General features: G+C 39.8%; 3 protein-coding genes across 4 annotated transcripts; all 3 read right to left on the bottom strand.

Moving 5' to 3' along the window:
• Nucleotides 1–10656: 10656 nt before the first annotated feature.
• atf4a (activating transcription factor 4a) lies at nt 10657–15486 on the bottom strand. Of its 2 annotated transcripts, none has more exons than XM_085276148.1 (4): nt 15313–15486; nt 13883–14044; nt 13319–13627; nt 10657–12369 (listed from the first exon to the last, which is right to left on the bottom strand). In XM_085276148.1, exons 2-4 carry the CDS (start codon nt 13929–13931, stop codon nt 11405–11407), a joined length of 1323 nt encoding a protein of 440 aa, XP_085132274.1. In that variant the 5' UTR covers nt 13932–14044; nt 15313–15486; the 3' UTR covers nt 10657–11404. The 2 variants fall into 2 exon arrangements, with proteins under 2 accessions (XP_085132274.1, XP_085132275.1); XM_085276149.1 differs by having other exon boundaries at nt 10657–12366; nt 15313–15485.
• Nucleotides 15487–17031: 1545 nt separating this feature from the next.
• LOC146572147 (apolipoprotein L6-like) lies at nt 17032–21196 on the bottom strand. Its single transcript, XM_085278603.1, has 9 exons — nt 21134–21196; nt 20436–20561; nt 20224–20316; nt 19859–19951; nt 19728–19767; nt 19582–19633; nt 18298–18427; nt 18030–18218; nt 17032–17681 (listed from the first exon to the last, which is right to left on the bottom strand). The coding sequence occupies exons 1-9, from the start codon at nt 21140–21142 to the stop codon at nt 17259–17261; spliced, it is 1155 nt and encodes a 384-aa protein (XP_085134729.1). The 5' UTR covers nt 21143–21196; the 3' UTR covers nt 17032–17258.
• Nucleotides 21197–22564: 1368 nt separating this feature from the next.
• Nucleotides 22565–27524, bottom strand: LOC146572146 (apolipoprotein L6-like). The gene is made up of 9 exons (XM_085278602.1): nt 27455–27524; nt 26217–26318; nt 26005–26097; nt 25640–25732; nt 25509–25548; nt 25363–25414; nt 23894–24023; nt 23631–23819; nt 22565–23310 (listed from the first exon to the last, which is right to left on the bottom strand). The coding sequence occupies exons 1-9, from the start codon at nt 27461–27463 to the stop codon at nt 22888–22890; spliced, it is 1131 nt and encodes a 376-aa protein (XP_085134728.1). The 5' UTR covers nt 27464–27524; the 3' UTR covers nt 22565–22887.
• Nucleotides 27525–27829: the final 305 nt, after the last annotated feature.

The raw sequence follows: 27829 nt of genomic DNA, 5'->3' as shown, positions 1-27829 counted from the left end.
AGTTTGGTCTCCTCTGGTGTCACTGTTCTGGGTCATTTTGACCCGGCATTTTGAGTTTTTTATGTTTTGGTTTGATTTTTTATTATGGGTTATATTCTTAATCTGTTGTTGTGTTTGATTATTATTATACTTAGTCTTTGTTTCAGTTAAGGGTTTTATTCTTGTAACCTCGTGTTTACTATAGCTTTAGTCAAGTCGTTTAGTTTCTTGTTTCCTGTTTTATTGTGAAGGCCCATGTCTCATGTGAGTGTATTCTGTTTTGAGTGCCCCTGTCTGGTTAGCCCTAATCTCTCCCAGCTGTGTCTCCCTCCTGTTTCCCATTCCCTGATTACACCTCAGTGTAGTTCAGCCCCGTGTTTCTCTGTGTCCTGTTGTACCCTCACTTTCACTGTGTGTTTTGTTTGCTAGCCTGCCTGGGTCGTTTGTTTTTGTATTCTCAGTTTAGTTAGTTTTCTGTTCAGTTGCCTTCCAGCAATAAAGCTGGCTGTTTTGAGTTACGTTTGCCTCTGTGAGTCCTGAATTTTGGGTCCTCTCTCCCTGCCTGCCTGCACACAGCCATGACATCTGGGGTCTGCAGCCGTCCTTGTATGTGCAAATATGTTACCAGTTTGGCTCAAACTGGTAACAAAAAAGGAGCGTCCAGACATACATAATCAGTTTATTAAAGTGTATCACATCAGTTGTCACATGCAAGCATTGATGATAAAACATGAATGTTACAATGTTTTGTAAAAGCTTAAACTACCAAACTGAGAGTCTGGGCTAACAGAGAAAAAAAGGCCACTTTGGCAGCCTGCCCGGGTTTGTAATAAAGGAAAAGACAAAGACAGAGCAGCTTTCCTGCTCTGTCTTTGTCTTTTGCAATAGAAAATAGAACATTGCAAAAGATTTTGTTGTGTCACATTTTATCCGGGCTTGCAACAGAATCACAGATTACCACGCAAGGCCATATTCTCATTAGTCCGATTGATAACTGTGCACGAACATATGATTGTGCAAAACAAACAAACAAACAAAAACAGGGCCCACAGTATGAGATATCAGCATCTATTTAACGATTGTATATAAGTTCCAGTGTATGTCCGTTTCCCATCTACAACCTGTGGCATGACATATGTAAAACAAGGCCTCAGTTCAGACCAGCTCGGGCATGAAAATCTCGCAAATGGAGACACATGACTGCACAGATTCTGATCTGACTCTGTTAGTCTGGGAAACAGCAAGATGACAGCGATAAAACTGGAACTGGAACAGAGGAATAGGCCAGTGCTCTGCTCAGAGCCAGTACAGCTATCACCTGCTTATAGAAAACAAATGTTTCTATCGTAACCTTTGTTTATCATTTCAGACGTTTTACCTCACAGTATGACGTTGAATCAACATGTCTCTTCTTGTCTTTCCTTTCAGCTCAGCCACCCTTCTTATCTGGACCACATGCAAATATGAAGTTCAGGTCTGGATTCTTAAGGTCATGTTTTGGATTGCGTCCAATTGTCCAACATCAGACAAATAAGCCAAAGCTATTGGACAGAGAAATGTCCAAATGCATTAAAAAACTTATTAAATAAATAAATGTGTTTTTATAACACATCCGCCCAGATAATGGAGTTCAGAGCATGGTCATCCTTTAGTGACAGGTTTCCTAACACCATCTGCTAGGCTTCACCTCCGCTAATTGGAGTCACTGAACTGGAACTCTCTCCTTCTTATCTGCTGTGGGCACCTTCTGAAGCTTTTGTAATGGGATTGTCTTACAAATAATAAGCTTGCTGTTTGCTACAGACCATCCATTAAGTTTGAGTTCAGGATCAGTTTGATTTTTTTGTCACATGAAAGTCAGCACAGGGTCAACATTACAATGAAAAGTTGAACGAGAGGAATACAAATCACAAGCTTTCACAAGATAAAAACTAAAGGAATAAGAGTTTTAAACCAAAGGTGAAAAAATAAAGAGAAATAAGATAAAAGAAGTAAATAAATCAGCATTCTTGAATTTACGCATGTACGTCAGGTGTGCGGTATCCAGCATTACTGCACATGACAGCACCTGACAGCAGCAGTACCAGTGTCGGGTTAGATAACACCCAATATTCATTCCAACCATACGATTTATGAATGCAGCTTGTTAACCAAACTTGCCAGCCAAGCAGATAACTTAGCACTCCACCCTGTCGTCCAAATATGGTAACTTCTGGGGCAGGGATAGCTCAGTAGGTAAAGTGGTCGCCCCATGATCGGAAGGTCGGCGGTTCAAATCCACTTAACGGCTACCCTGAGGTACCCCTGAGCAAGGTACCGTCCCTACACACTGCTCCCCGGGCGCCTGCTTAGTGGGCTGCCCACTGCTTCACTGAGTGAATGGGTCAAATGCAGAGAAAAACAAGTAATTTCCCCATGGGGATTGTTGAAATCTCCCAATTCTTTGAATCTTTGGGCTGAAGGAGGGACAATACTCGGTGTATAAATGCTCAATCAACAATCATTTATTTCCATACAATTCAACAGTCAGAGCATTACAACGTCCGGACGGGAGAGATGCTACCAGAGGGTCAGGCACATGTCTCAAAATGGTGACGGGTTGCTCAGCTTTTTATACTCTCTAGTGGCCCCCAGCTAGTCGTAAAAGCCAAAACATCACATTCTTTCTCTGTTACAGCGCCTAAGTTATGACCTCGGCAGTTGTTTCTCTGCTTTCTGTAAGGTGGGGGTATGGAATGTGGTCTGTCTATCTCCCCTGTCTTAGACACAGAGTCTCCTGCTTACAATCTTCTCTTCATGATTCAACAATTAAGCATGTAACACATTCACAGCAGATCAAGGATACAGAGTGATGCACACTTGTCTAATAAACTAATACGTGAATATGTTCTTTTAACTCAAAAGTATAACGAGAACTAAACTACATACAGCTCACACACTCTATATTAAAGGGTATAATATGATCTACAGCAGTATTCTAATTCAACTACTTTGATTACATATATAAGGTAACATATAATAACAGAATAATATCACAGGATCAATAAAGTATCCATTATTATTATTATTATTTCTGTCTCCAGAACACCAAGACGGGGCTGCGCAAAGCTTTGCTCCTGCTACTGCTCACATAAAAATCCCTCTCAGCTGGACCAGTGATGTCTTTTTTTTTCAGCTGTTGTTAAACAAGCAGGAATAGTGGAAAATACAAAGGAAAATCTTAACTCATTCACTGCCATTGACGTCTATAGACGTCAATTGAAAAACTTACGTTGACTGCCATTGACGTCTATAGACGTCAATTACGTTTTTCAATGCGAGGGGCTAGAATACAACCTCGTCACAAAGCAAGAAATATTAGTGTCAAAGGCACTTTTCTGCTTGAAATGTATTTTTCACAAAAAGCTCGTTTTCTCCCTTTTTTTGGTCAAAACAGGCATCTTTGGTGGAACCCACCTCTCTTCTACAGCTGATTACTAAAGAATGGAAAATGGTAGAAACAAGATTTTTTTTGGATGAAAGAAGAGAGTCTGTTCTTCATTTTGGTAGGTTCAGCGTTTATATGATCATAACACACAGTTTTCTGTGGCTCTTCAAAAGTGAGTGAAAATGCTCAAAAACCCTGGCAGTGGGGAGTTACCTGATTTGAAAATGGCTGGCAGTGAATGAGTTAATAACTCTTAAGCTTTCTTTATGGCATTAAAGTATATCAGTCCCTAACAGATTTTTAGCATGTTCACAGCTAACCAATAGACCATGCCATGCTCGGTATAGCCTTGTCATTTGCACTGACCTGATTTTGCTACCCCTGCTCCCCCCCCCCCCCCCCCCCCCAAAAAAAAACCCCATCTCCATAGAGACTGTGTCAGCTCCCAAAAAGACAAAAAACAAACTAAAAACCAGCAACAAACAACTTAAACATAAAGAATCACAAAGAAAGAACAATACAGTATCCACATCTGAACCAAAGAGTAAAACAGTGAAATGTGGATTATTAAATATTAGGTCTCTCTCCTCCAAGTCTCTGTTAGTACATGACTTAATAATTGATCAACAAATTGATTTACTCTGCCTTACAGAAACCTGGTTGCAGCAGGATGACTATGTTAGTTTAAATGAATCATGCTGATGCTTAACATTGTCCACCCCAGCTGTAAAACTCAGAAACCAGTCTTACTTGTTATCATCTATCGTCCACCTGGGCCTTACACAGACTTTCTGTCTGATTTCTCAGACTTTTTATCTGATTTAGTTCTGAGCTCAGATAAAATAATTATTGTGGGTGATTTTAACATCCATGTAGATGCTAAAAATGACAGCCTCAACATGGCATTTAATCTGTTATTAGACTCAATTGGCTTCTCTCAAAATGTAAAAGAACCCACCCACCACTTTAATCACACTCTAGATCTTGTTTTAACATATGGCATCGAAACTGAACATTTAACAGTGTTTCCTGAAAACCCTCTCCTGTCTGATCATTTCCTGATAACATTTACATTTACAATAATTGATTACACAGCAGTGGAGAGTAGACTTTATTTTTTGCCTGTTTAATTTTCTCTTTTTAAATCTTTTTATGACTTGTAATCTTATCAGAATCAGAATCAGAATCAGAATACTTTATTGATCCCTGGGGGAAATTATTTAATGTGTAGCACTTTGTGATTCTGTCTTGAAAGGTGCTATATAAATAAAAAATGTATTTATTTATCACAGTAGATGTCTTTCTGAAAGCGCTGTAACTAAGTTTAAGAATATAATCCACCCACTGTTATCATCTTCAATGCCCTGTACCAACATAGAGCAGAGCAGCTATCTGAACGCTACCCCAACAGAGGTCGATTATCTTGTTAATAATTTCACCTCCTCACTACGTACGACTCTGGATACTGTAGCTCCTGTGAAAACTAAGGTCTCTAATCAGAAGTACCTGACTCCGTGGTATAATTCTCAAACACGTACCCTAAAGCAGATGACTCGTAAGCTGGAGAGGAAATGGCGTGTCACAAATTTAGAGGATCATCATTTAGGCTGGAGAAATAGTTTGCTGCTTTATAAGAAAGCCCTCCGCAAAGCCAGAACATCTTACTATTCATCACTGATTGAAGAAAATAAGAACAACCCTAGGTTTCTCTTCAGCACTGTAGCCAGGCTGACAAAAAGTCAGAGCTCTTTTGAGCCAACCATCCCTTTAACGTTAACTAGTAATGACTTCATGAACTTCTTCACAAATAAAATTTTTATCATTAGAGAAAAAATTACCAATAATCATCCCACAGATGTAATATTATCTACAGCTACTCTTAGTACCATTGATGTTAAGTTAGACTCTTTTTCTCCAATTGATCTTTCTGAGTTAACTTCAATAATTACTTCCTCCAAACCATCAACGTGTCTTTTAGACCCCATTCCTACAAAACTGCTCAAAGAAGTCCTGCCATTAATTAATTCTTCGATCTTAAATATGATCAAACTATCTCTAATAATCGGCTATGTACCACAGGCCTTCAAGCTAGCTGTAGTTAAACCTTTACTTAAAAAGCCATCTCTAGACCCAGCAGTCTTAGCTAATTATAGGCCAATCTCCAACCTTCCTTTCATATCAAACATCCTTGAAAGAGTAGTTGTCAAACAGCTAACAGATCATCTGCAGAGGAATGGTTTATTTGAAGAGTTTCAGTCAGGTTTCAGAGCTCAGCACAGCACAGAAACAGCTTTAGTGAAGGTTACAAATGATCTTCTTCTTAGTGCAGTGTTCGATACTGTCGACCATAATATCCTATTAGAGCGATTAGAACATGCTGTAGGTATTACAGGTACTGCACTGCAGTGGTTTGTATCATATCTATCTAATAGACTCCAATTTGTGCATGTAAATGGAGAGTCCTCTTCACACACTGAGGTTAATTATGGAGTTCCACAGGGTTCAGTGCTAGGACCAATTCTGTTTACACTATACATGCTTCCCTTAGGCAGCATCATTAGAAGACATAGCATAAATTTTCACTGCTATGCAGATGACACCCAGCTCTATCTGTCCATGAAGCCAGATAACACACACCAATTAGCTAAACTGCAGGAATGTCTTAAAGACATAAAGACCTGGATGGCCGCTAACTTTCTGCTTCTTAATTCAGATAAAACTGAGGTTATTGTACTCGGCCCTGAAAAGCCTAGAAATATGGTATCTAACCAGATTCTTACTCTGAATCCGTTACCTTGGCCTCCAGTAACACTGTGAGGAACCTTGGAGTGATTTTTGACCAGGACATGTCCTTCAACGCACATATTAAACAAATATGTAAGACTGCATTCTTCCATTTGCGCAACATCTCTAAAATTAGAAATATCCTGTCTCAGAGTGACGCTGAAAAACTAGTTCATGCATTTATTACTTCCAGGCTGGACTACTGTAATTCATTATTATCAGGATGTCCAAAAAACTCGCTGAAAAGCCTTCAGCTAATCCAAAATGCTGCAGCAAGAGTCCTGACAGGGACTAGAAAGAGAGCATATTTCTCCTGTTTTGGCTTCCTGTTAAATCCAGAATTGAATTCAAAATCCTGCTCCTCACATACAAGGTCTTAAATAATCAGGCCCCATCTTATCTTAATGACCTTGTAGTACCATATCACCCTATTAGAGCACTTCGCTCTCGCTCTGCAGGCCTACTTGTTGTTCCTAGAGTATTTAAAAGTAGAATGGGAGGGAGAGCCTTCAGTTTTCAGGCCCCTCTTCTGTGGAACCAGCTTCCAGTTTGGATTCAGGAGACAGACACTATCTCTACTTTCAAGATTAGGCTTAAAACTTTCTTTTTTGCTAAAGCATATAGTTAGGACTGGACCAGGTGACCCTGAATCCTCCCTTAGTTATGCTGCAATAGACGTAGGCTGCCGGGGGATTCCCATGATGCATTGAGTTTTTCCTTTCCAGTCACCTTTCTCACTCACTATGTATTAATAGACCTCTCTGCATTGAATCATATCTGTTCTTAATCTCTGTCTTTGTTCCACAGCATGTCTTTCATCCTGTCTTCCTTCTCTCACCCCAGCCGGTCGCAGCAGATGGCCCCGCCCCTCCCTGAGCCTGGTTCTGCTGGAAGTTTCTTCCTGTTAAAAGGGAGTTTTTCCTTCCCACTGTCAAAGTGCTTGCTCATAGGGGGTAATATGATTGTTGGGTTTTTCTCTGTATCTATGAAGCGCCTTGAGGCGACTTTTGTTGTGATTTGGCGCTATATAAATAAAATTGAATTGAATCGAATTTTGCGTGTAAATGCTCACTAGATGGGTCATATTGCATACTAAATCAAAGCTGCTTTTCAGCATGTGCATGGTAGGAATGTGGCGATGCCTCATTCTTCAGTGAGGTGTTGCCGGGCATTGTTCCAGCGCAAAGGAGAAGGAGTCAAATTAACCGTCAGTGTGAAGCCCTACCAGAAAGATCAGATAAATAAAATTATTAACTACTTCACTTTACTAACAAGTCTTATTTGAACTCTACATGGCATTTTTTATATTATTATAATTTATTTTCATATAACTGGGTATGTGTGTTAGCAGAGAGGTGAGGTGCATGTGACGTCCACAAGTGATAAAAACAACAACTTGGTTGTGGATTGTGATGCTTAGATTTGAGTTGTCAAATTGATTTGGTTCTAGTTTTTAAGTTTTAAATACACTGCTTTGTTTCTGTACTAGTTAATCCACCTGCATGCAGAAGCTCTTTAAGTGAAATGATATTTTAATGCTAAAATTTAATTATTGTTGTCCACCGTTCATTTCGAAATTTACCATTAAGCTAAGAGACACAACGAACAGGGAAAACACATTATTGTTATGTTTTGATAAGTGACACTTATTTACCAATGCCAGTGTGTGGGCTCAAATTTGGGCATAAAAATGTGAATTCAGTTTATTATTTGTCTCATAAATAAAAATAAAATGTAACTAGAAAACTATTCATACTCTGATGGTACAGGTTTGCCTAACTTCATTAAATATGCAAAGGTTACTGTAGACAGAAAAGCAGCTGATTCTGAGCGACTCAGTGGGAAGCACTGATAGATGTTTTAAGAATGACTCTATAACAGCCTACAACAGCGACATAAAGGCCCTTTGAAAGTTTTCAGGTAAAAGCCTAACTGTAACAATTAAACACATCAGAGAGCAAATCCTTAACAAGGACTGCAGGGTCCACATAATACCAAAGCAGACCTTTTTCCTCATCTCTTTTCTTGTCTTTCCTTCCAGCGTAGCCACTCTTCTTATCGCTATCTTCGCTGGAGGGCAAGGCCTTGCTACTGAGGAATCTGTTAAGGAGGAGTGTGCATGTGTGCGTCTGTGTGTGCGCCTGAGGGGTTTTACTGACAAGACTAAATTTACACAGCTGGTCAACACAAGTCAGCACACTGAGTTGGCTTTAAACCACACACACTTTACACCGACTTAACTGTAAGTTAAAATACTAATTCATGCTTAACACACAAGGTATGAGCAAATTAAACTTTCCAAATGTGGCCTCTAACACACACACTCTTTTGGAACAAACTGTGCAACCCCCCTCACTCTGACACCCTGTGCGAGCCTGGGGAGTGTTGTCTCGTTTCACACTTACAAGGACTTTCCCATACAACCTTGGCCCATCTGTTTCTTTCTCTGTTCTTGTCTCATTTCCAGATAGAAAAGCTGCTTTTGCAGCTCCAGATGGTGACACAAGTTTCAGTTTTTGTGATTAAACTTATTTAGCAGGTTAAGTCAAGGGAAAGTTGCACACACTCACTCTTTGTATAAAGCAATTTTTACCGCTGCTCAAACATTGGGTTTATGTTGAACACGATGCATCGTGGCCTTCAACTGATAAAATGTGTTGCCCTCACTCTTCTTCACATATTTCTACTTAGTAGTAAACCAGCCAGACTTCTTTAACACAATAACATTAAGAGGAACTCCAATTAACACAGAGAATATGTAAATACTACTGTAACGCAGCTCTGTGGAAAGAGATTTGTTTTCATTCCAAAGGTTTGAGGCATTAGCAGATCTGGGCCCTGTTTCAGGAAGCCGGTTTAGTGCAAACTCTGAGTAAGTATACCCTGAGTTAACGAAAACTCTGGGTTTTCGGTTTCACAAAGCGAGTTTAGATTAATTCTGAGTGAGTTACTATGACGACACACTCCGTGAAGCTAACCTGCCCCCTAGCAGGTTTATTTCAACTAACCCTGACCTTCTCCGCCTCTTTGTCAGAAACCTGACTGTAGGAAGTGTCAGACATGGCGTGTCCCTTCCTTGAAGAGCCAGTAGATGTTGAAGCCCAAATTCTCCGCAGAGCTCTCCGCCGGGAGAGAGTGATCAGAGCGCGTTTGGACATTTTATCATTTCCTGATGATTTTCTGTGTGAACGTTACCGTTTTTCAGCACAATCTATAATTTATTTGAATAACATCCTCAGGACTAATATTGCTCATGTGACACATCGCGGACATTCTCTCAGTTCTGTACATATTACTTGTATTGCACTTCGGTTTTTTTGCAAACGGGAGCTTTCTGTATAATATTGGTGACGCTGAGCACGTTTCCAAGGCTACCGTCTGTCGGGCAGTCAGGAATGTTACAGTTGCACTGAAACGTCTCCTGTACTCGTTTGTGGTGTTCCCCGGTCATAGACCCACAAGATTTATCAAAGAGGGATGCCACAAAATTGCAGGTAGCAGGATGAACAAAACTTAATTCATGATGTGGTGATATTTGAACTACTACTTAAATTTTACATTTATTTCCACGGTGTGTGTGAATGTGTGTGTGAATGGGTGGATGACTGGATATGTAAAGCGCTTTGGGGTCCTTAGGGACTAGTAAGGCGCTATATAAATACAGGCCATTTATGCATGCTCCCTTTCTTTTGCAGCTGAGGCTGTGTTACTTTTTTTCCGCAAAATTTGCATGTTATCGGCATATGCTGCCATCAGAATTTCGGTCTCAAGCACTGTAAAATACATTGACCGCGCCTTCTTTCCCTCCGTCTCCATGGTGACTCGCTTAATCTGTGCTCCACTAATCAGGGCTTTATGTATCCTCGTGCGCACGCTTAATTTGGGGTTACAGCAACTCTGCGTTGATTGAACTAATTGTTAACAGCCTTTCTGAAACCGAATATTCCGAGTTGGACAGTTCGGGGTTACTCAACCCTGTGTATCATTTTTAGAGTTTTCTAAACCGGCTTCCTGAAATAGGGCCCTGGTCTGTGACAAGGCAATACAAACCAGGTAAGGTACAAATGTAACCGGAAAGGAAAATTTCTAAATATATATTTGTGCACAACTTTTCCCAATACAAGGCACCATTTTTATTAATAACAACATTCACTTTCATAACCTTGAGTTATAAGTTCAAGTCCTAGTCTCTGGCTTAGTAATCGATCCTTACACGACTAATTTTTCATCTTCTCATTGCCTTCTGCAAATGACTGATATATTTATGTTTATAAAAATGCTGAAAGGATCTGTGTTAAGATTTTATTTTTGTCACTGAAACTGGTTCATCTTAAAAATCTCATTTTTATCTACCCAATGTGTGTTTTACAGTCTGTCGTATCAATTTTCCAGAAAAGCCTGACAGACTTAACTATCAAATGTACTCTAAATAAAATTTAAAAAAAAGACACAGATCATCACTGGAGTACTGATAGATATTTAATAGAAAAAAAGACCAGCAAAGCATTTTTTACAAGCCAAACACCAGTGCTAGGAGACAGAGCTACCAAAGATGTGATAAGATTTTATCCAGCATTAAATAATAATTAAAAAAAAAAAGAAAAAAAAAAGGGGAAAAATACCCACAATCTGCAAGCAAATGAGAAAATATATACATAAAAGTGAGTCGAGTGTAATATCATGGATTCATAAGTAGGCTGAGGCCCCTTACTGGAAGTCAAGATGTTAAGAAGAAGGTCAAAATAGGGTTGCATGGGGTTAGAAGGTAGTAGGAACGGGGTAGAAGTGGTGTTTAATTTTTCTGACTAAATGTATTTAAGCCCATTCGACGTCTGGTGATGAAGTGGTGCTGGAGCAAGGAGATCTCAGTCAATGAGTTACAGGTCTACAACAATACCAGGAGCTACGGTGACTCGTGCTTTGCATGCCTAGTCTACAAAGACAAACTTACACCCTGTTTTTTGTACCAGGAATAAGACAGGGGACTGAGAGACAAGCATGTACAGATGCTTCACCTCACAAACTCCCAGCCCCCTAATCTACACTACTATAACTTCTATACGAGTTTGACTTTTTATCTGGCTATTCATTCTTTTCCACCAAGTGGCAGGTTTCACGCGCAGCTCTTTTACAATTTTCTTCAATTACTAGTTTGGATTCCCTTTAAGCATGTGATCACTGAAGCAGGAACACCACTCTCTCACTACTTTCTTTTTAAGCCACTGAGTTGGTCTTTACACGGCGGTGCTTTCGAACCTCTTCCATCAGGTCCTTGAGGTACTGGATCTCTCGGCTGATGGACTCTGCTTTTTCCGCCAGCTCGTGGTTCTTCTTCTCCAGCTCTTCGCACTCTTTGTGCAGCTCCTCCTGTTCAACCCTTTTCTTCTGCCGATAACGTGTGGCTGCTGTCTTGTTCTGTTCCATTTTCTTGAGCTTCTTCTCCACCCCTCTGGGAGCACCAGACACTGATTTGACCTTTGAGGTCTTGGGAGAGGTGGAAGCTTCAGATTTGGAGTAGGGTTTGGTCCTAGAGGAACCAGCTGCAGGGGGCGGGGTAGGAAGAGGAGAAGGAAGGCGCACCGGAGAACCAATGGCTGACTCAAAGCCAGAGTCACTGTCGCATTCGCTTGGTGGAGAGGTTTTAACAGCTTGATCGGGGAGAGATACGAGGGAGGGCTCTTCTTTGTTTGAGAGAACCACCACAAAGTGACCAGAGGTGGGGATGGAGAGAACAATGGGGGTCGACTGAACGCTTCCACTGGGGTCTGGGATGATTGTGAGGGATGTGGTCTGCTTGTCAGCATCTAGGACATCTACTTCGCTTCCCAGCTCCAATGTGTAGACTGGAGATGGGGGAGATGGAGGTTCAGATTTAACCTCATGAGCAGGAGCAACATCCATCTTCTTGGCCTCAGCTGCCACAGGGAGAGGGAGCTCCAGAGGGGGACTGGGAATGTCGGGCAGAGGCAAACTCAGCTCAAGGCTGCTGTGTGGGACGGGGATGTTTGTGTTAAAGGGATCTAGATCCAAATCCATGGAGGAGTCCAGGGAAGCCAGGAGATCTTCAGGGGAGCTGGGAGACTCATCAGAGGAGCAGGATCCAATGAAAGACTCCAGGTCAAATTCACTCAGGTCGATTTTCTCTGACATCCAGTCCATGCCGGCAAAAGCATCATCTGCTGACAAATATTATTCATTAATACTCGCAATAAACAGTTCAGAGATTTGGATCATTAATCTTACAGTGAATCATTTCCATGCCATACTCCATAAAGCTACTTATTTGTTAAATACCAGGGTTGTGAATTGTACTGGATCAATTTTTACAACCTATAAAAAAGCCGTATGACAATCTCAACACTATGTGGGTTATAGTCACGTTACTACATATGACAGAAAAAACAATGGGCGGATGTAAATTACTGATGTGGTTACACGGTGAAAGCTGCTGTTTAAAATATTGACCCAAGATACAATATCCCAAAATATTATGAGAGCTGCTGGCTGCAAGCATCAACAAAACATACAGTGTTTATTTTTTATACATCAAATTTTCTTGAAATGTTGTGATCCAACCGTATTCAACACATGACCTCAGGCGTAAATTTGATCTCTCCCTCGTCTCACAAATACTCAAGTGAGACTAAATCCATAAAACAAGGACTTTTACACCTTTAACTGATGTCAGGAAGAACAAAGGGCTAAATGTGTCATTTCACAATGACGTCTAACAAAACCAGATTGAGCCGGTCATTACAGCACAACTGTGAGCCACACCCGCCACTCACAAACCAATAAATGTTTGTTGCCCTACAAACATCGAGGTTTCTCATCCACGGTCTTAACGTCAGGTCTCAGCCTGCAAGCAAACCTCAAATACTTAACTGCCAGCGGGCCTCTCTTCTGAAATACTCACAGCACAAGAAATACTCCCAACTTCACAGTCTAATAAGAGTGGAAGATGTAGTTTGGTCCTAAACATACTCCAATTAGTAATCTCCCATCATTTCTTTTATTTGGTTTCTAATCAGCTCAACAAGTAGTCAATTTATTTCCTTTTGAAAAATAATTTTTAAAATTTAGGACTTGCCCCCTGCTCATTAAACATGTATTTTAAAGCACGCTCACCTTTGCCATCATCTGCTCCAACATGGGCGTCGAGCAGGTCGCCGGCACCCAGCCAAGAGAGGGACAGCGAGTCCGCTCCGGCCTTGGTTCCCAGGAACGAGGAACAATGGGTGGGAGAGGGAGATGGGGAGGACAAAGACAGCGGGGAGAAAGACATAGTCTGATAAGGGGACGAGGAGGATGGATAAGTAGACAAAGAAAGGGAGGGCGAAGCTGGCGCCTTCCCCTCTAGGGAGGAGGGAGAAAGAGCTTCTTCTTCATCTTGGTCCAGAAGGGGCCCCATGGGGTCAGCCATCAGAAAGGAGGGCCCTGAGAACAAAAGATCAGCGTGTCAATTTCTAATTTTGGGCATCCAATACATACAATCTGTCATTCATCCAATAACTCACTAAAACATCTAACCCATCTACAGATAATTCCATGCTGACCATATGGAACTGTACTTCATTGGCTTTAGAATTGTTGGGAATGGTATTATTATTACCAAATGTTATGCAAACAAAGCAGCACATTCAGCAGTGTTTGTACTAGTGCTCTGGCAATATGTATCATCACAACACACACCTAAGTACAGGGCCTCCACGTCCTCCAGGGCTAGCTGGGAGAGGGTCATGGCTGCTGCTGGTCAGTGGTAGCCGTGAAAAGGTGTACAAGAACAAAGGTGAGTCGAGAGGTCCAGGTATGCTGTCGGCGGCAGCAAAGCTGAAGGTGGTTGCCGGGAGAGACCTGGTTGGAGGGGAGAAAACAGAAATCATGTTAATGGGAGAAAAATAAGGAATATAAGCAAATGTAAGTCTTGATTCTCATGGAAACTAAAATGAAGTGACACATTTTATTGCAGGAAGTTGTGAAACGATATATTCAAACTTTATGAAAATTCAATGTTCGGCAGGGCCAAGTTTATTTGTAAATGCAAAGTTTCCCCAGAGCAGGTGTACTTCCTGAAACAAGCATATTGTTGACTGACAACATTGTGCAGACAATGTAGGCTTCTTTGGTGGTATGTACTAGGGCATAGGTGTCAAACTCTGGGCCGCGGGCTAAATTTGGCCCGCAGCCTAATTACATTTGGCCCGTGAAGCCATACCAAATTATTATTAGAGCTGGCCTACTGGTATTATACAGCTAATATATATATTGTTTAGTATTAAGCTTTGCTTGTTCCATATTCAGTTTTTCAGCAAAACTTGTTTGAGTCCATAAGAAGAGATTCATTCTTAAATCTGGAGGAAGATTTTTTTTCCAATAAATATTAATGTTAGCCCGCGACCTTGTTCCAGTTTTGAATTTGGCCCACTGTGAATTTGAGTTTGACACCCCTGTACTAGGGTCATTAGAGGAGTTGACATCCCCGTTATGGGAGGGGGTTGTATCTAATTTTGGCTAATCCGTTCCCCTTAAGCGTCAAAGCTGTATTGGTGGGAAACTCCGCCCTACACCGGGGGATAACTTTGCCTAATTTGGTCATGCATTGGCTGGTAACTCCACCCACGCCTATGAGTCACGGCGGAGATGTGGGAGGGCAAACCGCCATTTTCACAACAGAGCCATCTGCGCGAGGCGGGGAACGAGCACAGCGCGCGCCATTTTGGACGCCACGTTGCCAATATGAAACGTATACAAAACACTAAAAATGTTTATAGTATCACACTGACAACAGTGTCGCAGCCATGGAAAAAAATTACAACTTCAAATGAGACGTCTGAAATGTTTCCCGTGCCCAAACGACGGCTCGTTAGCATGATTCACAACACAACGTAAGGGGCCGGCTCGGTCTACTTCAGCTGGTATACTGTAATTTGATACCTTAGCTCCAAACAAGGAACTAGGAATCAACACACTTAAAGTTTTTTTTTTTTTTACAAAAACAAATAGCCTTGATCAACAAGTTTAATAGCCAGTAACACATTCTAGTTGACAGGTTAGTTACTACAGGAAGTGGCTATATTTTTTTCTCTTTAGAAGACTGCAAACATAAAAAAAAAATTACTTACGCCATTTTGCCAGAAAAAGCCAGTGCACTTAGCCGTTGCACTGCCGGTTTGTTGCCGCTGCAAGATTAGCTGCCGCACGCCTCTACACTGCCATTTTGGCCCGCTAAAGCTACTATGCGCAAAGTGTGTTTACTTTAGGAGCTGTAGGAACGAAGAGCAGGTAGAGCCGTCGCGTGGGGATTATATAGGAACGAAGTACTACTGCGTATATCACTCCGCACCAAGCGCGAGGGCGTTTGTTCACTGTGAAACCAGCAGCGCGAGTGGGAGGTCTTCACAACAGTATTTATAACGTCAACAAAAGCGTGGCCACTCGACTATGCTGGTTAAGTTAAACAAACGAGCCTTTTTTGTGAGTGCGATCCCTCCGCCTGACTCATGTTTATAACTGGTTGGATGAATCATAGCTTTTACAACGGACAAAGTAGATCCACAGGCTGCTGTGACGTAAAATATAGGTCAAATCCAGGATGTAAACATTGAGTATTGAGTATTTTATGGGCCTTTAGCTGTTTTACTGTTTGTAAAAAAAACCCCATCCAAATCGCATTTTTGCAATAATATTCATTGTACTGGAGCGAAGATGTCTATTGTTTTAACTGGCCGACAGTTAATTTAGATCACAACGTGTCCCATTTTATATTTTATTCACATACAGACGGACATGATTCACTGCTTATGTCTAACACATGTAGGGTCACACCCTTGTCATTTTGAGCAGCCTCTGGTCAAACAAGCCTGGTAACTATTATTTGGACTGAACAAGACTGTGCAGACTGCAGAGCGAGGAGTCTCACTTCATACATTTCATCATAATTATTTTTTTCACCCTACATGAAGGTTTCATGTGGTTGGGATGGTTTTGTAAAGGGAAGATATTATTTTAGATGGGGAAGTCATTTAATGACTGTCAAAGTAGTCAGCGAGGTAAATAAAAGGCTGATTGTCACTCAAGTGCACTGTTCCTTTTTTCAAACCGAAGATAAAGATGGTGTTGAAGCCAAATATTAGAGCAGCCCCCTAAAACCCAAAATTGGCATCTGAATGAAATCTTCAGCATTGTTTGTAGATACACTTGTTAGAGCCAGTCATAGTGTAATAAGCAAGTAATGACAATAAAGCAAACATAGATTAAAAAAAACAAAAACAAAACTCCATCCAAAGTTGAAATAGGGGTGGAAACATCAAACTTGTTCTGCAGACAGTACTGAAAGATTCAAGCTGCAGGACAGTGACTCTGAAAGTACACCTGGGTCTGGTTTGTGCTTCTCCAAAACCAGTGTCTCTTGCTATGTTTTTTGTAGTCGTTTTAATCTCACTGAGATATAGTTTGACTACATTTCTGTAATTGTAATACGGTCTGTATGACCCACAGTCCGGTCTGGTACCTGAGTAGGTTTATGGAGAACATTCAAAATGTTTCATTTTAAGCTTTCAGTTAACAACCACTCACATTTGTGTGTAAATTGTTTTTAAATGTTATACGTAAAACTATACCACATATAAAGTCAAGCTAGGAATGTCAAAAGTTTACGTATTTTCAAAATGTGTACTCAGCATCAGCTGAAATGTTTTAAAAGAAGGACTACACCGCCCCCTGGTGGATGGCGTCAGTCTTTATTTATTAGTCTTATTTTAAAAATGTCATTGGATTCAGTTTAACACGTAGCTTAAGCTGTTAGATTATCTTGAAAGAAAAAACAGCTAAAGTAAGGGAGGTTAACACAATCTCAGTTTTATACAGCATTAATAACCACATGCTATTTAAAAGAAACTGCTTGAAGTTACAATTCCTAAAGTTGCACCAAAAGCTTTGTTCTGTTTTCAAACCTGTTGCCAAAGAAGTAATATATATACACCGATCAATAAACGTTTGTAAAAACTGAAAATTAACATTAAAAGACAACCCCAAAACAAAAGATATTCAAGTGGAGAAAAATACCCTCCTAACAATACTTTTCAAACAGTTCTTTGATTTTGATGAACTCATCCAGTCCTTTCTGGAGATCCATCATCAAGGAGCGGAGTTTCTTTGCCAACTTTGACTCAAAGCCCTTCTTCACCTTGGTTCCATCTTTTCCTTTGGTGAAGTACATATCCATGCCGAGGGCGAAGCCTTCTATCATCCCAGACGCCTTAGAGTTTGCCTCCAAGGCCGTGGCACATGCACCTCCTTGACCACAGAACTCCAGCACCTTGGAGGCCCTCTCTGACTTCACCTTTGTGTTCTCAAGCGTGAACACACCATGCTGCCTCAGCTGCTCTATGCCCTCATTAACATAAAACAATTTCTCCTGAATGCACTTACTGAGGGACTCGTAGTTGGTAAAGATCTTCTCAATTTTCTTCTGGTCCTGGTTGCATTTCACCTGGAAAAACATGCTTCACAATCAGTTCAATACCAGAAATTCAGATTACTAGTGTGGGTAGTTTCCAGTTAGTACCCTTTATTTATTGTGATAACATAAAAACAGGGCTTTTGATCTTGAGAGACTTTATATTGTAAAAGAAGACATTCAGCATTTTAGATTGAAGTCCTGGACCTCCAACGGTCCCCTATGACAGCAAACACTTAGACAGTGGGGAGAAGTATTCTCGGCCAAGACACTGAAGCCCAAAAACTCAGATGCATCACTGGAGTGTGAAAGTGATAAAGAAAAGCTGTGATTGTTTTTAACAGCAGAATTTAATCAAGCCAGTGCCTTAAAGACCGTCACCTTATTTGCGATGGCTGCTGATGCACCAGTAACACCGCCGGCTGCAGCCACGCCGACCCCGACAGCAGTTAGTGCCAGCGAGGCTCCCAGCGTGAACGGGGACAGGATCACCCCAGCAGCTGCTGCCACACCTCCTGCTACAGTTGTAGCGCCTCCTGTGATGCCAGCGATTTTTGTCCCCTTTGAAACCTGAAAAAGAAAATGATTAAAAAGGGAACCTATGGACACAGATATACATATATCCATAAATATATCCACACCTTCTTACCTTATCCAAGTTGTCAGCGATGGAGCCAAGCTCGTCTATTTTTTCTTTCAGCCCGCCTTGACACCCAGATGTCGTCGAGATGTAAGAATTGAAAGCTTTATGAAGATGTTCGGCTTTAACTTCTATGACCCTAGAATGTGTTATAAAAACTTTATTAATTCACCTTTAATATCAACAAAACCATTTGCATTTTAAACACACTTATTCATGATCCGCAGATAACAGACTGTAATAACTTTGGTGATTCTCTGACTTTTCCTAAAGCAGGAAAAGCACTGCATTTATCACGGATAACTGGAAAACTGCACTTTAATTTACAGTGTAAGTCTTCATTTGCTTCACGAGCTGCTTCTTTTGTTCATGGCAGATTATTTGGTGAAGCACGTGTGTCATGACTGCCTGCTGTAAGTATATCTTTTCTTAAGCACTTAGTTTTACGTGTTTCATACTATTAAGAGTTGTTTTGTATTAAAAGTCTGCTTTTGTTTTGGTTCTTTTCTCTACAGAAGTATTTGGACCAGATGGAAAGCAGCACTCAGGACACTATTTGACAATGTCTAAAAAAAAATCAGTGTGAATCTGCGTGTCGTTAATCATTTGAAGCAGGAGGCATGTAATGAAAGTACAGGAAAGACTCCTCCAAACAGCTCAAATCGACAACTAACCTCAGATGTGTTTAGCCGCACTATTCTGATGAATCTCATTTAGTAAAAATAAATACTTAAAAAAAAACCAACTCTGAACATCTAATGTTTGGTTGCTAAGGAAAATAAAATGTTCTTTGTCCATGTTTATGGAACTTATTCCTGTTTAGCTTGTTTAACTTACTTTTAGAAAGTGAAACTAGTGCTTAACAATAATGTATTCATATGTAACTAGATTAGAGGTATGAGAGTTGCGAGCACAGCCTTTTTTCTTAAAGACATTCTTTATGAAAAAAGGCTATGTGAATGGCTGGGAACTAAAGTTAGGCCTGAACTTAAACACATGCAATCAGCCAATCAGCTGTATGGTATAAAAGAAGTGCTGTAGCCAAAGGAGTGCACGAGTAGGTTCATGACAGTACTGTCAGTCTGTCCACCCTTTGTTAAAGACTGAAGTACAACGATGTCTGAAGAGAGGAAGATGCTCACATTTGTGTGGTGTGTCTGCTTATCATGGAATTGAATTAAGCTGCATTGAAGTGAAGATGAAATTAATCCAAAGACAAACTTAGTGCCAACAAACAATCATTTTAACTATAACTACTGTTCCCACATGTAAAAGCATGGAGGAAAAACTTACACTTTTTCTGGCACTCCTCTAAGTTGGAGCTCACTGGACAGAGTTTTCCAGGCTAGAAGCAAATGACACTACAGTTCAGCAACAACAGGATACCACAAAAAACAACATCCTATTGAAATCTTTTCAAGCTGGATATTTTTACTCACGTGTTGACTCTTTGTAGGAGTTTGACAGACTCTCAGCATCCTAATTAAAGAAAGATGATTTAAAGTGACTACAACATGACAAAACAATCACTTGATATCAATTTAATGCTGTGTTTATTTTAAGTAATTACCAGGGCTTCATTTTCATCATCAAGCTGCAGTCGATGGGGTTTAGGAGGCAGCGGAGGGGGTTCATCTTTATCCTTAAAACACTGATCCAGCATCTTAGAAAAAGAGAAACAATCCATGTTCATTAGATCAACCTTGAACATGGTAATCCTGTTTGAACTGTGCACATACTTCATATGTTATCTCACATGACAGAGAGTTTGATCAGACACACCAGTTTCAGATTCTTTGGATGCACATGTCTGACCTTTGTACTGCTGCAATTCAACTGCTTTCAGATAAACTACATTTCTGTGACACATTAAAAGCATTCATTGTGTGAGTAGATGTGGACAGAAAAAAAACATTAGATATAGACCAGCGGTACCTTTATTTTTTCCACAAAAACTCCATTTCCTTCTGGACTCTTTTTAACAGTCCACTTCTTTGGTGCCACTGGTGGTGGACTCGAGCAGATGTCCTGAGTTTATAATAGAGAAAAAATTCACCAAATAATTAAAAATGAATAGAATGCAACCATATATGTTTATATATAGCCACTGCTTAAACTTCTGAGAGTGTAGGCGACTGAACCCAAACCTCTCCAGATTTCGTGGGAGACAGGGGAGCACTTTTTTCTGGCTCATCAGTCTTAGAACTCATTTGAAGGAAGATTTGTTTTCTTGGCAGGGGAGTCGGACGTGGCGAGGGAGTCGGAAGCTTTGGCTGGAGAAAAGAGGGAGCATAATTGAAGGTGCTGCCACAATGTGACAAAGATAGTTATGTAACACAGAATAAGTTTATCAAAGTAGAACTGTGGTCTACAATTTCAATGGCCCCCTCCCTGAACCTACTTTTAGAGACCATGAGGCATGTTCATGATACAACATTGAGTCAAATCTAGTGATCTATACATTTTTACAGTGAAATTTGCCTCAAGATTTCTAAGGAACTACAAATCTGAACACATTATATTTCAATTCAGAGTCAGCTTACAGAGCTGAAATTCCAGACAACCAAACTGTTAATCTACCTGGTCAAGCCCGCCAAACAAGGCTGCTTACATCGCTGCAGCTAACACGCCCATTGTGGACTGATTTCACTTTTGCTTTGTGTGCAAATCTAATCTAATTCAAATTTTTTAATGATTCTGGCAACAAAACCTTTGCAGTTCTTTTGAAATATGTTGGAACAAATTCCAGATAGGTAGGATATTTTGACCAAAACAATATGCATGGCAGTTTGAGTAAAGGTTGTTGTCGTCTGAACTTAAATAAAATTCTATTTAAATTTCTTACCTGTGGCATTGTGTAACAGTGCCTGCTGTCTCTGTGTAACTACAGGATGCTGCACTTTGGCTGGTTGATCCACTAAATGAATGCTCATCACACAAACCAAACAGATTGCATGACTGTGACTGAAACGTCACGGCATGGTATCCATTCACCTTTTTTCATTCATTCTGTTGTTGGACTGGAAAATGTTGTTTTTAGGATAACAACACCTGCCACTTGTCGCAAGAAATATTAAAGGAAATCATTTAAAGGAACACTTTAGGAATACTGTGATGAATAAATAACAATTTTCTTTCACCACCTTTTAAAGACTTAGACATGAAATTGTTTTTTACTTTTATCAAAACCTTACTGACTTTGCAAAGGTTTCTGCAAAAAATGCAGGAATAATGCAGAGTAAAAAGGATCCAGACAGAAAAATTACATGTGATGGATTTATGTGAAAAATTGCTGAAATGGAGAAAAGCAAAATAATACTCGTGAAAACATACAGATCAGAAAACAGACAAAGAAAATATATACAACCTGAGAGCATAGCACCAACTACTGTAAGTCACACTACATACATTCAGCAGCCACTTTATTAGGTATACCTGTTCAGCTGCTCAATAATGCAAATACCAAATTAACCAATCATGAGTCAGTAATTCAAATCATTCAGGCATATAGACATGTCCAAGACAGCCTCATGAAGTTCAAACAGAGCATCAAGAAGTAAGGTATAATAGGCATGGTTTTTGGTCTGAGTGTGTCAAAAACTACTGGTCCAAAAAAAGAGAAATATCCAGAGAGCAGCAGTTCTCAGGGTGAAAATGCCTTGTTGATGTCAGAGACCAGAGAAGAATCACCAGAGCTGATAGGAAAGCAACAGTAACACAAATAACCAGCGATTATAAACAAACCATGCAGAAGAGCACAACAAATCTTACCTTGAAGCAGTTCGGCTACAGCAGCAGAAGACCACACTTGAAGCCACACATTAATTTGGACCCAAACCCTAATTTTTTTTTTTTAGGTCATTCAAATTTTTTTTCACAACCCAAGGTGTCCACACCTTATGATAGTGTGAAAATGTAAAAAGGTTTATAGCATAAATAGGTTGAATGATAGGCAGAACTATTTGAATAAACACTGAGAAAAAGTTTGACTGCATTCTGTAATTGTCATATGGTTTGTATGACACACAGTCAGGTCTGGGGCCTGAGTAGGTTTATGGAGAAGTAACATTTAAAATGTTTCATTTTAAGCTTACGGTTAACAACCACTCATGACATATAAAGTCAAGCTAGGAATGACAAAAGTCTATGTATTTTAAAACTGTACTCAGTATCAGGTGAAATAAAAAACAGAAAAAAGAATTACACTGCCCCCTGGTGGATAGTGTCGGTCTTTAAGTAGTTTATTTAGAAGTCATTTTTAAAAATGTCATGGCATTCTGTTTAACACCTAGCTTAAGGTGTGAATCGACAAAATCTGATTAGATTAGTTGTAGAAATAATCTTAACAGGAAAAATTGGCTAAAGTAAGGGAGGTTAACACAATCTCAGTTTTATACAGCATTAATAACCACATGCCATTTAAAAGAAACTGCTTGAAGTTACAATTCCTAAAGTTGCACTAAAAGTTTTGTTCTGTTTTCAAACCTGTTGCCAAAGAGGTAATATCTATATTGATCAATAAACTTTAATAACAGCTGAAAATTAACATTAAAAGACAACCCCAAAACAAAAGATATTCAAGTGGAGAAAAATACCCTCCTAACAATACTTTTCAAACAGTTCTTTGATTTTGATGGACTCATCCAGTCGTTCCTGGAGATCCACCGCCAAGGAGCGGAGTTTCTTTGCCAACTTTGACTCAAAGCCCTTCTTCACCTTGGTTCCATCTTTTCCTTTGGTGAAGTACATATCCATGCCGAGGGCGAAGCCTTCTATCATCCCAGGTGGCTTGGAGTTTGCCTCCAAGACCTTGGCACATGGCCCTCCTAGACCAAAGAACTCCAACAACTTGGAGGCCCTCTCTGACTTCACCTTGGTCCTCTCGAGCATGATGACACCATGCTGCCTCAGCTGCTCTATGCCCTCAATGACATAAGCAAGTTTCTCCTGAATGGCCTTACTGAGGGACTCGTAGTCGGTAAAGACCTTTTCAATTTTCTTCTGGTCCTGGTTGCAGTTCACCTGGAAAAACATGCTTCACAATCAGTTCAATACCAGAAATTCAGATAACTAGTGTGGGTAGTTTCCAGTTAGTACCCTTTTTAAAAATTGTGATAACATAAAAACAGGGCTTTTGATCTTGAGAGACTTTATATTGTAAAAGAAGACATTCAGCATTTTAGATTGAAGTCCTGGACCTCCAAATTAACAAAAAAACAAAAACAAAAGTGAGTCAGAATAGATTTGAAAAATGTATTTTCTCTTAAAAATTTAGGAAAACCTATCAACCTACAAAAACCATGAACAAAGATGTTTTAACCCAGTGCCTTAAAGACCATCACCTTATTTGCGATGGCTGCTGATGCACCAGTAACACCGCCGGCTGCAGCCACGCCGACCCCGACAGCAGTTAGTGCCAGCGAGGCTCCCAGCGTGAACGGGGACAGGATCACCCCAGCAGCTGCTGCCACACCTCCTGCTACAGTTGTAGCGCCTCCTGTGATGCCAGCGATTTTTGTCCCCTTTGAAACCTGAAAAAGAAAATGATTAAAAAGGGAACCTATGGACACAGATGTACATATATCCATAAATATATCCACACCACCTTATCCAAGTTGTCAGCGATGGAGCCAAGCTCGTCTATTTTTTCTTTCAGCCCGCCTTGACACCCAGATGTCGTCGAGATGTAAGAATTGAAAGCTTTATGAAGATGTTCGGCTTTAACTTCTATGACCCTAGAATGTGTTATAAAAACTTTATTAATTCACCTTTAATATCAACAAAACCAATTGCATTTTAAACACACTTATTCATGATAACAGACTGTAATAACTTTGGTGATTCTCTGACTTTTCCTAAAGCAGGAAAAGCACTGCATTTATCACGGATAACTGGAAAACTGCACTTTAATTTACAGTGTAAGTCTTCATTTGCTTCACGAGCTGCTTCTTTAATTTAGTTTGTGGTAGATTATTTGGTGAAACACGTGTGTCATGACTGCCTGCTGTGAGTATATCTTTTCTTAAGCACTTAGTTTTATGTGTTTCAAACTATTAAGAGTTGTTTTGTATTAAAAGTCTGCTTTTGTTTCGGTTCTTTTCTCTACAGAAGTATTTGGACCAGATGGAAAGCAGCACTCAGGACACTATTTGACAATGTCTAAAAAAAAATCAGTGTGAATCTGCGTGTCGTTAATCATTTGAAGCAGGAGACATGTAATGAAAGTACAGGAAAGACTCCTCCAAACAGCTCAAATCAACAACTAACCTCAGATGTCTTTAGCCACATCATTCTAATGAATCTCATTTAGTAAAAATAAAAACACACACACAAAAAACTGTTTTATTTGCCTTAGTCACCAATGTCAAATAAAATAAAATGTTCTTTTGTGCCCTTCCATGTTTATGGAACTTATTCCTGTTTAACTTGTTTAATTAATTTAAGAAAGTGAAACTAATGCATAACAAAAAGGCATTCATATTTAATTATTATCATGAGAGATATGGGAGTTGCCAGCCCTGCCCTAGTTGTGTATGTTCATGAACAAAAAGGTCAGAGAGAACGAGCCCCTTCCGGCATCTCTGCATGCCTTCACTTTCACTTGCATTGTTCTTTTTCTTTCTTTCTTCCAAATGTTTTGTGAAATTTTGTGGTCTTGAAAACTGCTTTCCTCCTCAGCTTTGGGCAGCGAGAGCCAGTGTAGCATACAAAGATGTTCTTTAAGCAAAAAGGCTATGTGAATGGCTGGGAACTAAAGTTAGGCCTGAACTTAAACACATGCAATCAGCCAATCAGCTGTATGGTATAAAAGAAGTGCTGTAGCCAAAGGAGTGCACGAGTAGGTTCATGACAGTACTGTCAGTCTGTCCACCCTTTGTTAAAGACTGAAGTACAACGATGTCTGAAGAGAGGAAGATGCTCACATTTGTGTGGTGTGTCTGCATGTCACTGAATTGAATTAAGCTGCATTGAATTGAAGATGAAATTAATCCAAAGACAAACTTAGTGCCAACAAACAATCATTTTAACTATAACTACTGTTCCCACATGTAAAAGCATGGAGGAAAAACTTACACTTTTTCTGGTACTCTACCAAGTTGGAGCTCACTGGACAGAGTTTTCCAGGCTAGAAGCAAATGACACTACAGTTCAGCAACAACAGGATACCACAAAAAACAACATCCTATTGAAATCTTTTCAAGCTGGATTTTTTTACTCACGTGTTGACTCTTCAAAGAAGTTTGACAGACTCTCAGCATCCTAATTAAAGAAAGATGATTTAAAGTGACTACAACATGACAAAACAATCACTTGATATCAATTTAATGCTGTGTTTATTTTAAGTAATTACCAGGGCTTCATTTTCATCATCAAGCTGCAGTCGATGGGGTTTAGGAGGCAGTAGAGGGAGTTCACCTTTATCCTTAAAACACTGATCCAGCATCTTAGAAAAAGAGAAACAATCCATGTTCATTAGATCAACCTTGAACATGGTAATCCTGTTTGAACTGTGCACATACTTCATATGTTATCTCACATGACAGAGAGTTTGATCAGACACACCAGTTTCAGATTCTTTGGATGCACATGTCTGACCTTTGTACTGCTGCAATTCAACTGCTTTCAGATAAACTACATTTCTGTGACACATTAAAAGCATTCATTGTGTGAGTAGATGTGGACAGAAAAAAAACATTAGATATAGACCAGCGGTACCTTTATTTTTTCCACAAAAACTCCATTTCCTTCTGGACTCTTTTTAACAGTCCACTTCTTTGGTGACACTGGTGGTGGACTCGAGCAGATGTCCTGAGTTTAAAATAGAGAAAAAAATCACCAAATAATTAAAAACTATTAGAATTAAACCATATATGTTTATATATAGCCACTGCTTAAACTTCTGAGAGTGTAGGCGACTGAACCCAAACCTCTTCAGATTTCGTGGGAGACAGGGGAGCACTTTTTTCTGGCTCATCAAGACTGATTGGAAGTGAGATTTGTTTCCTTGGCAGGGGAAGGGGATGCTTTGGCTGTAGAAAAGAAGGAACATAATTGAAGGTGGTGCCACTATGTTACAAAAAGAGTTATGTAAGTTTATCAAAAAATGCATCTGCAGTTTCACTGCCCCCCCCCCCCCCCCCCCCTCTATTCTTAGAGACCATAAGTGCATGTTCACATTACAATGTTGAGTCAAATCTTGTGATCTATACATTTTTACAGTGGAATTTGTCTCAAGATCTCAGGTCCGCTAAACAAGGCTGATGACATCTCTGCAGCTGACACACCGATTGTTGACTGGTTTCACTTTTACTCCGAGTAAAATTTGATAATGGCTGTTTATCAGTTTATCTATCAGTGGCATTGTTCCAAAGTCAGCCTTTGACTAAGAAAGTAACAAAACTGAAGACATACTAAAGATGCATTCAAACATACAAGCATTTCTAAGGGAATATAATGTTGGCAATGATGGTACCCATACAGTAAATATGGGAAGCAGTTGTATGCAATAGGAATTCCAATGATTTGTTCTGACTACATTATTACTTAATAACTCCTTTATTATTGACTCCAATCATCTTCAGCATAATCAAGTGCACGATGCTTGTATATATGAATATATGTATGTCAATGTAACGTAAATGTAACATCTAAATAAAGTTTCAGAAGAAATCACCAAAAAAAGACATGAAAAACAAGCACAAACAAGCAACATATTTAAGACATTTACATGCTCACACTGTAATGACCCCTCCCTACGTATGCTTGGTATTAAGCAGTGAAGACGATGTTTTTCTTGACTATGTGACTCAAGGTGAGTTGCATAAAGTTTGCAGTTTACAAAGCAAGCACAAAAACTGACATTTGAAAAGCCTTGCAGCAACATGGTGATATAGAAAATACTAGAAAGCCGTTCTAAAGATAACAGTTTACTGTAAGGTTTGCGGAGACTGAGAGCTGGACAGAGCCTCATTCTTCAGCACAAAATGACCAAATTAACTGCCAAAACTTGATTTTTAAAAAAATATTTTATAATTCTGCCAAATAATATTTTGGAACAAATTCCAGATAGGTAGGCTATTTTGACTAAAACAATATGAATGGCATTTTGAGTAAAAGTTGTTCTGAGTCATCTGAACTTCATTAAAATTCCATTTGAATTTCTTACCTGTGGCATTGTGTAACGTTGTCTCTTGTCTCTGTGTCACTACAGGATGCTGCACTTTGGCTGGCTGCTCCACTAAATGAATGCTCATCCCACAATCCAAACAGGTTAGGCATGACGGTGACTGAAACGTCACGTCATGGTATTCATTCTCCGTTTTTCATTCATTTCTGTTGTTGGACTGGAAAATGTTTTTAGCATAACAACACCCGCCACTCGTCACAAGAAATATTAAAAGAATACTTAGATTCTTTTTTTCTTTTTCTAATGAAATTGAACGCATAAATGTTATTCTGTGAACAGAAAGACAACTTCCGCTTTTGCTTAAGTTTTTCTAAACTGGGATATACACTAGGGGGAATCTCATTAGTAACTGCT

The sequence above is a fragment of the Mchenga conophoros genome, linkage group LG6, assembly GCF_057382185.1.
Source record: "Mchenga conophoros isolate Kocher_MC1m ecotype Shallow Benthic linkage group LG6, M_conophoros_male_GT1.1, whole genome shotgun sequence".
NCBI lineage: Eukaryota > Metazoa > Chordata > Actinopteri > Cichliformes > Cichlidae > Mchenga > Mchenga conophoros.
Note: the sequence above shows the minus strand (reverse complement) of the source record. Positions and strands in the feature narration are given on the sequence as shown.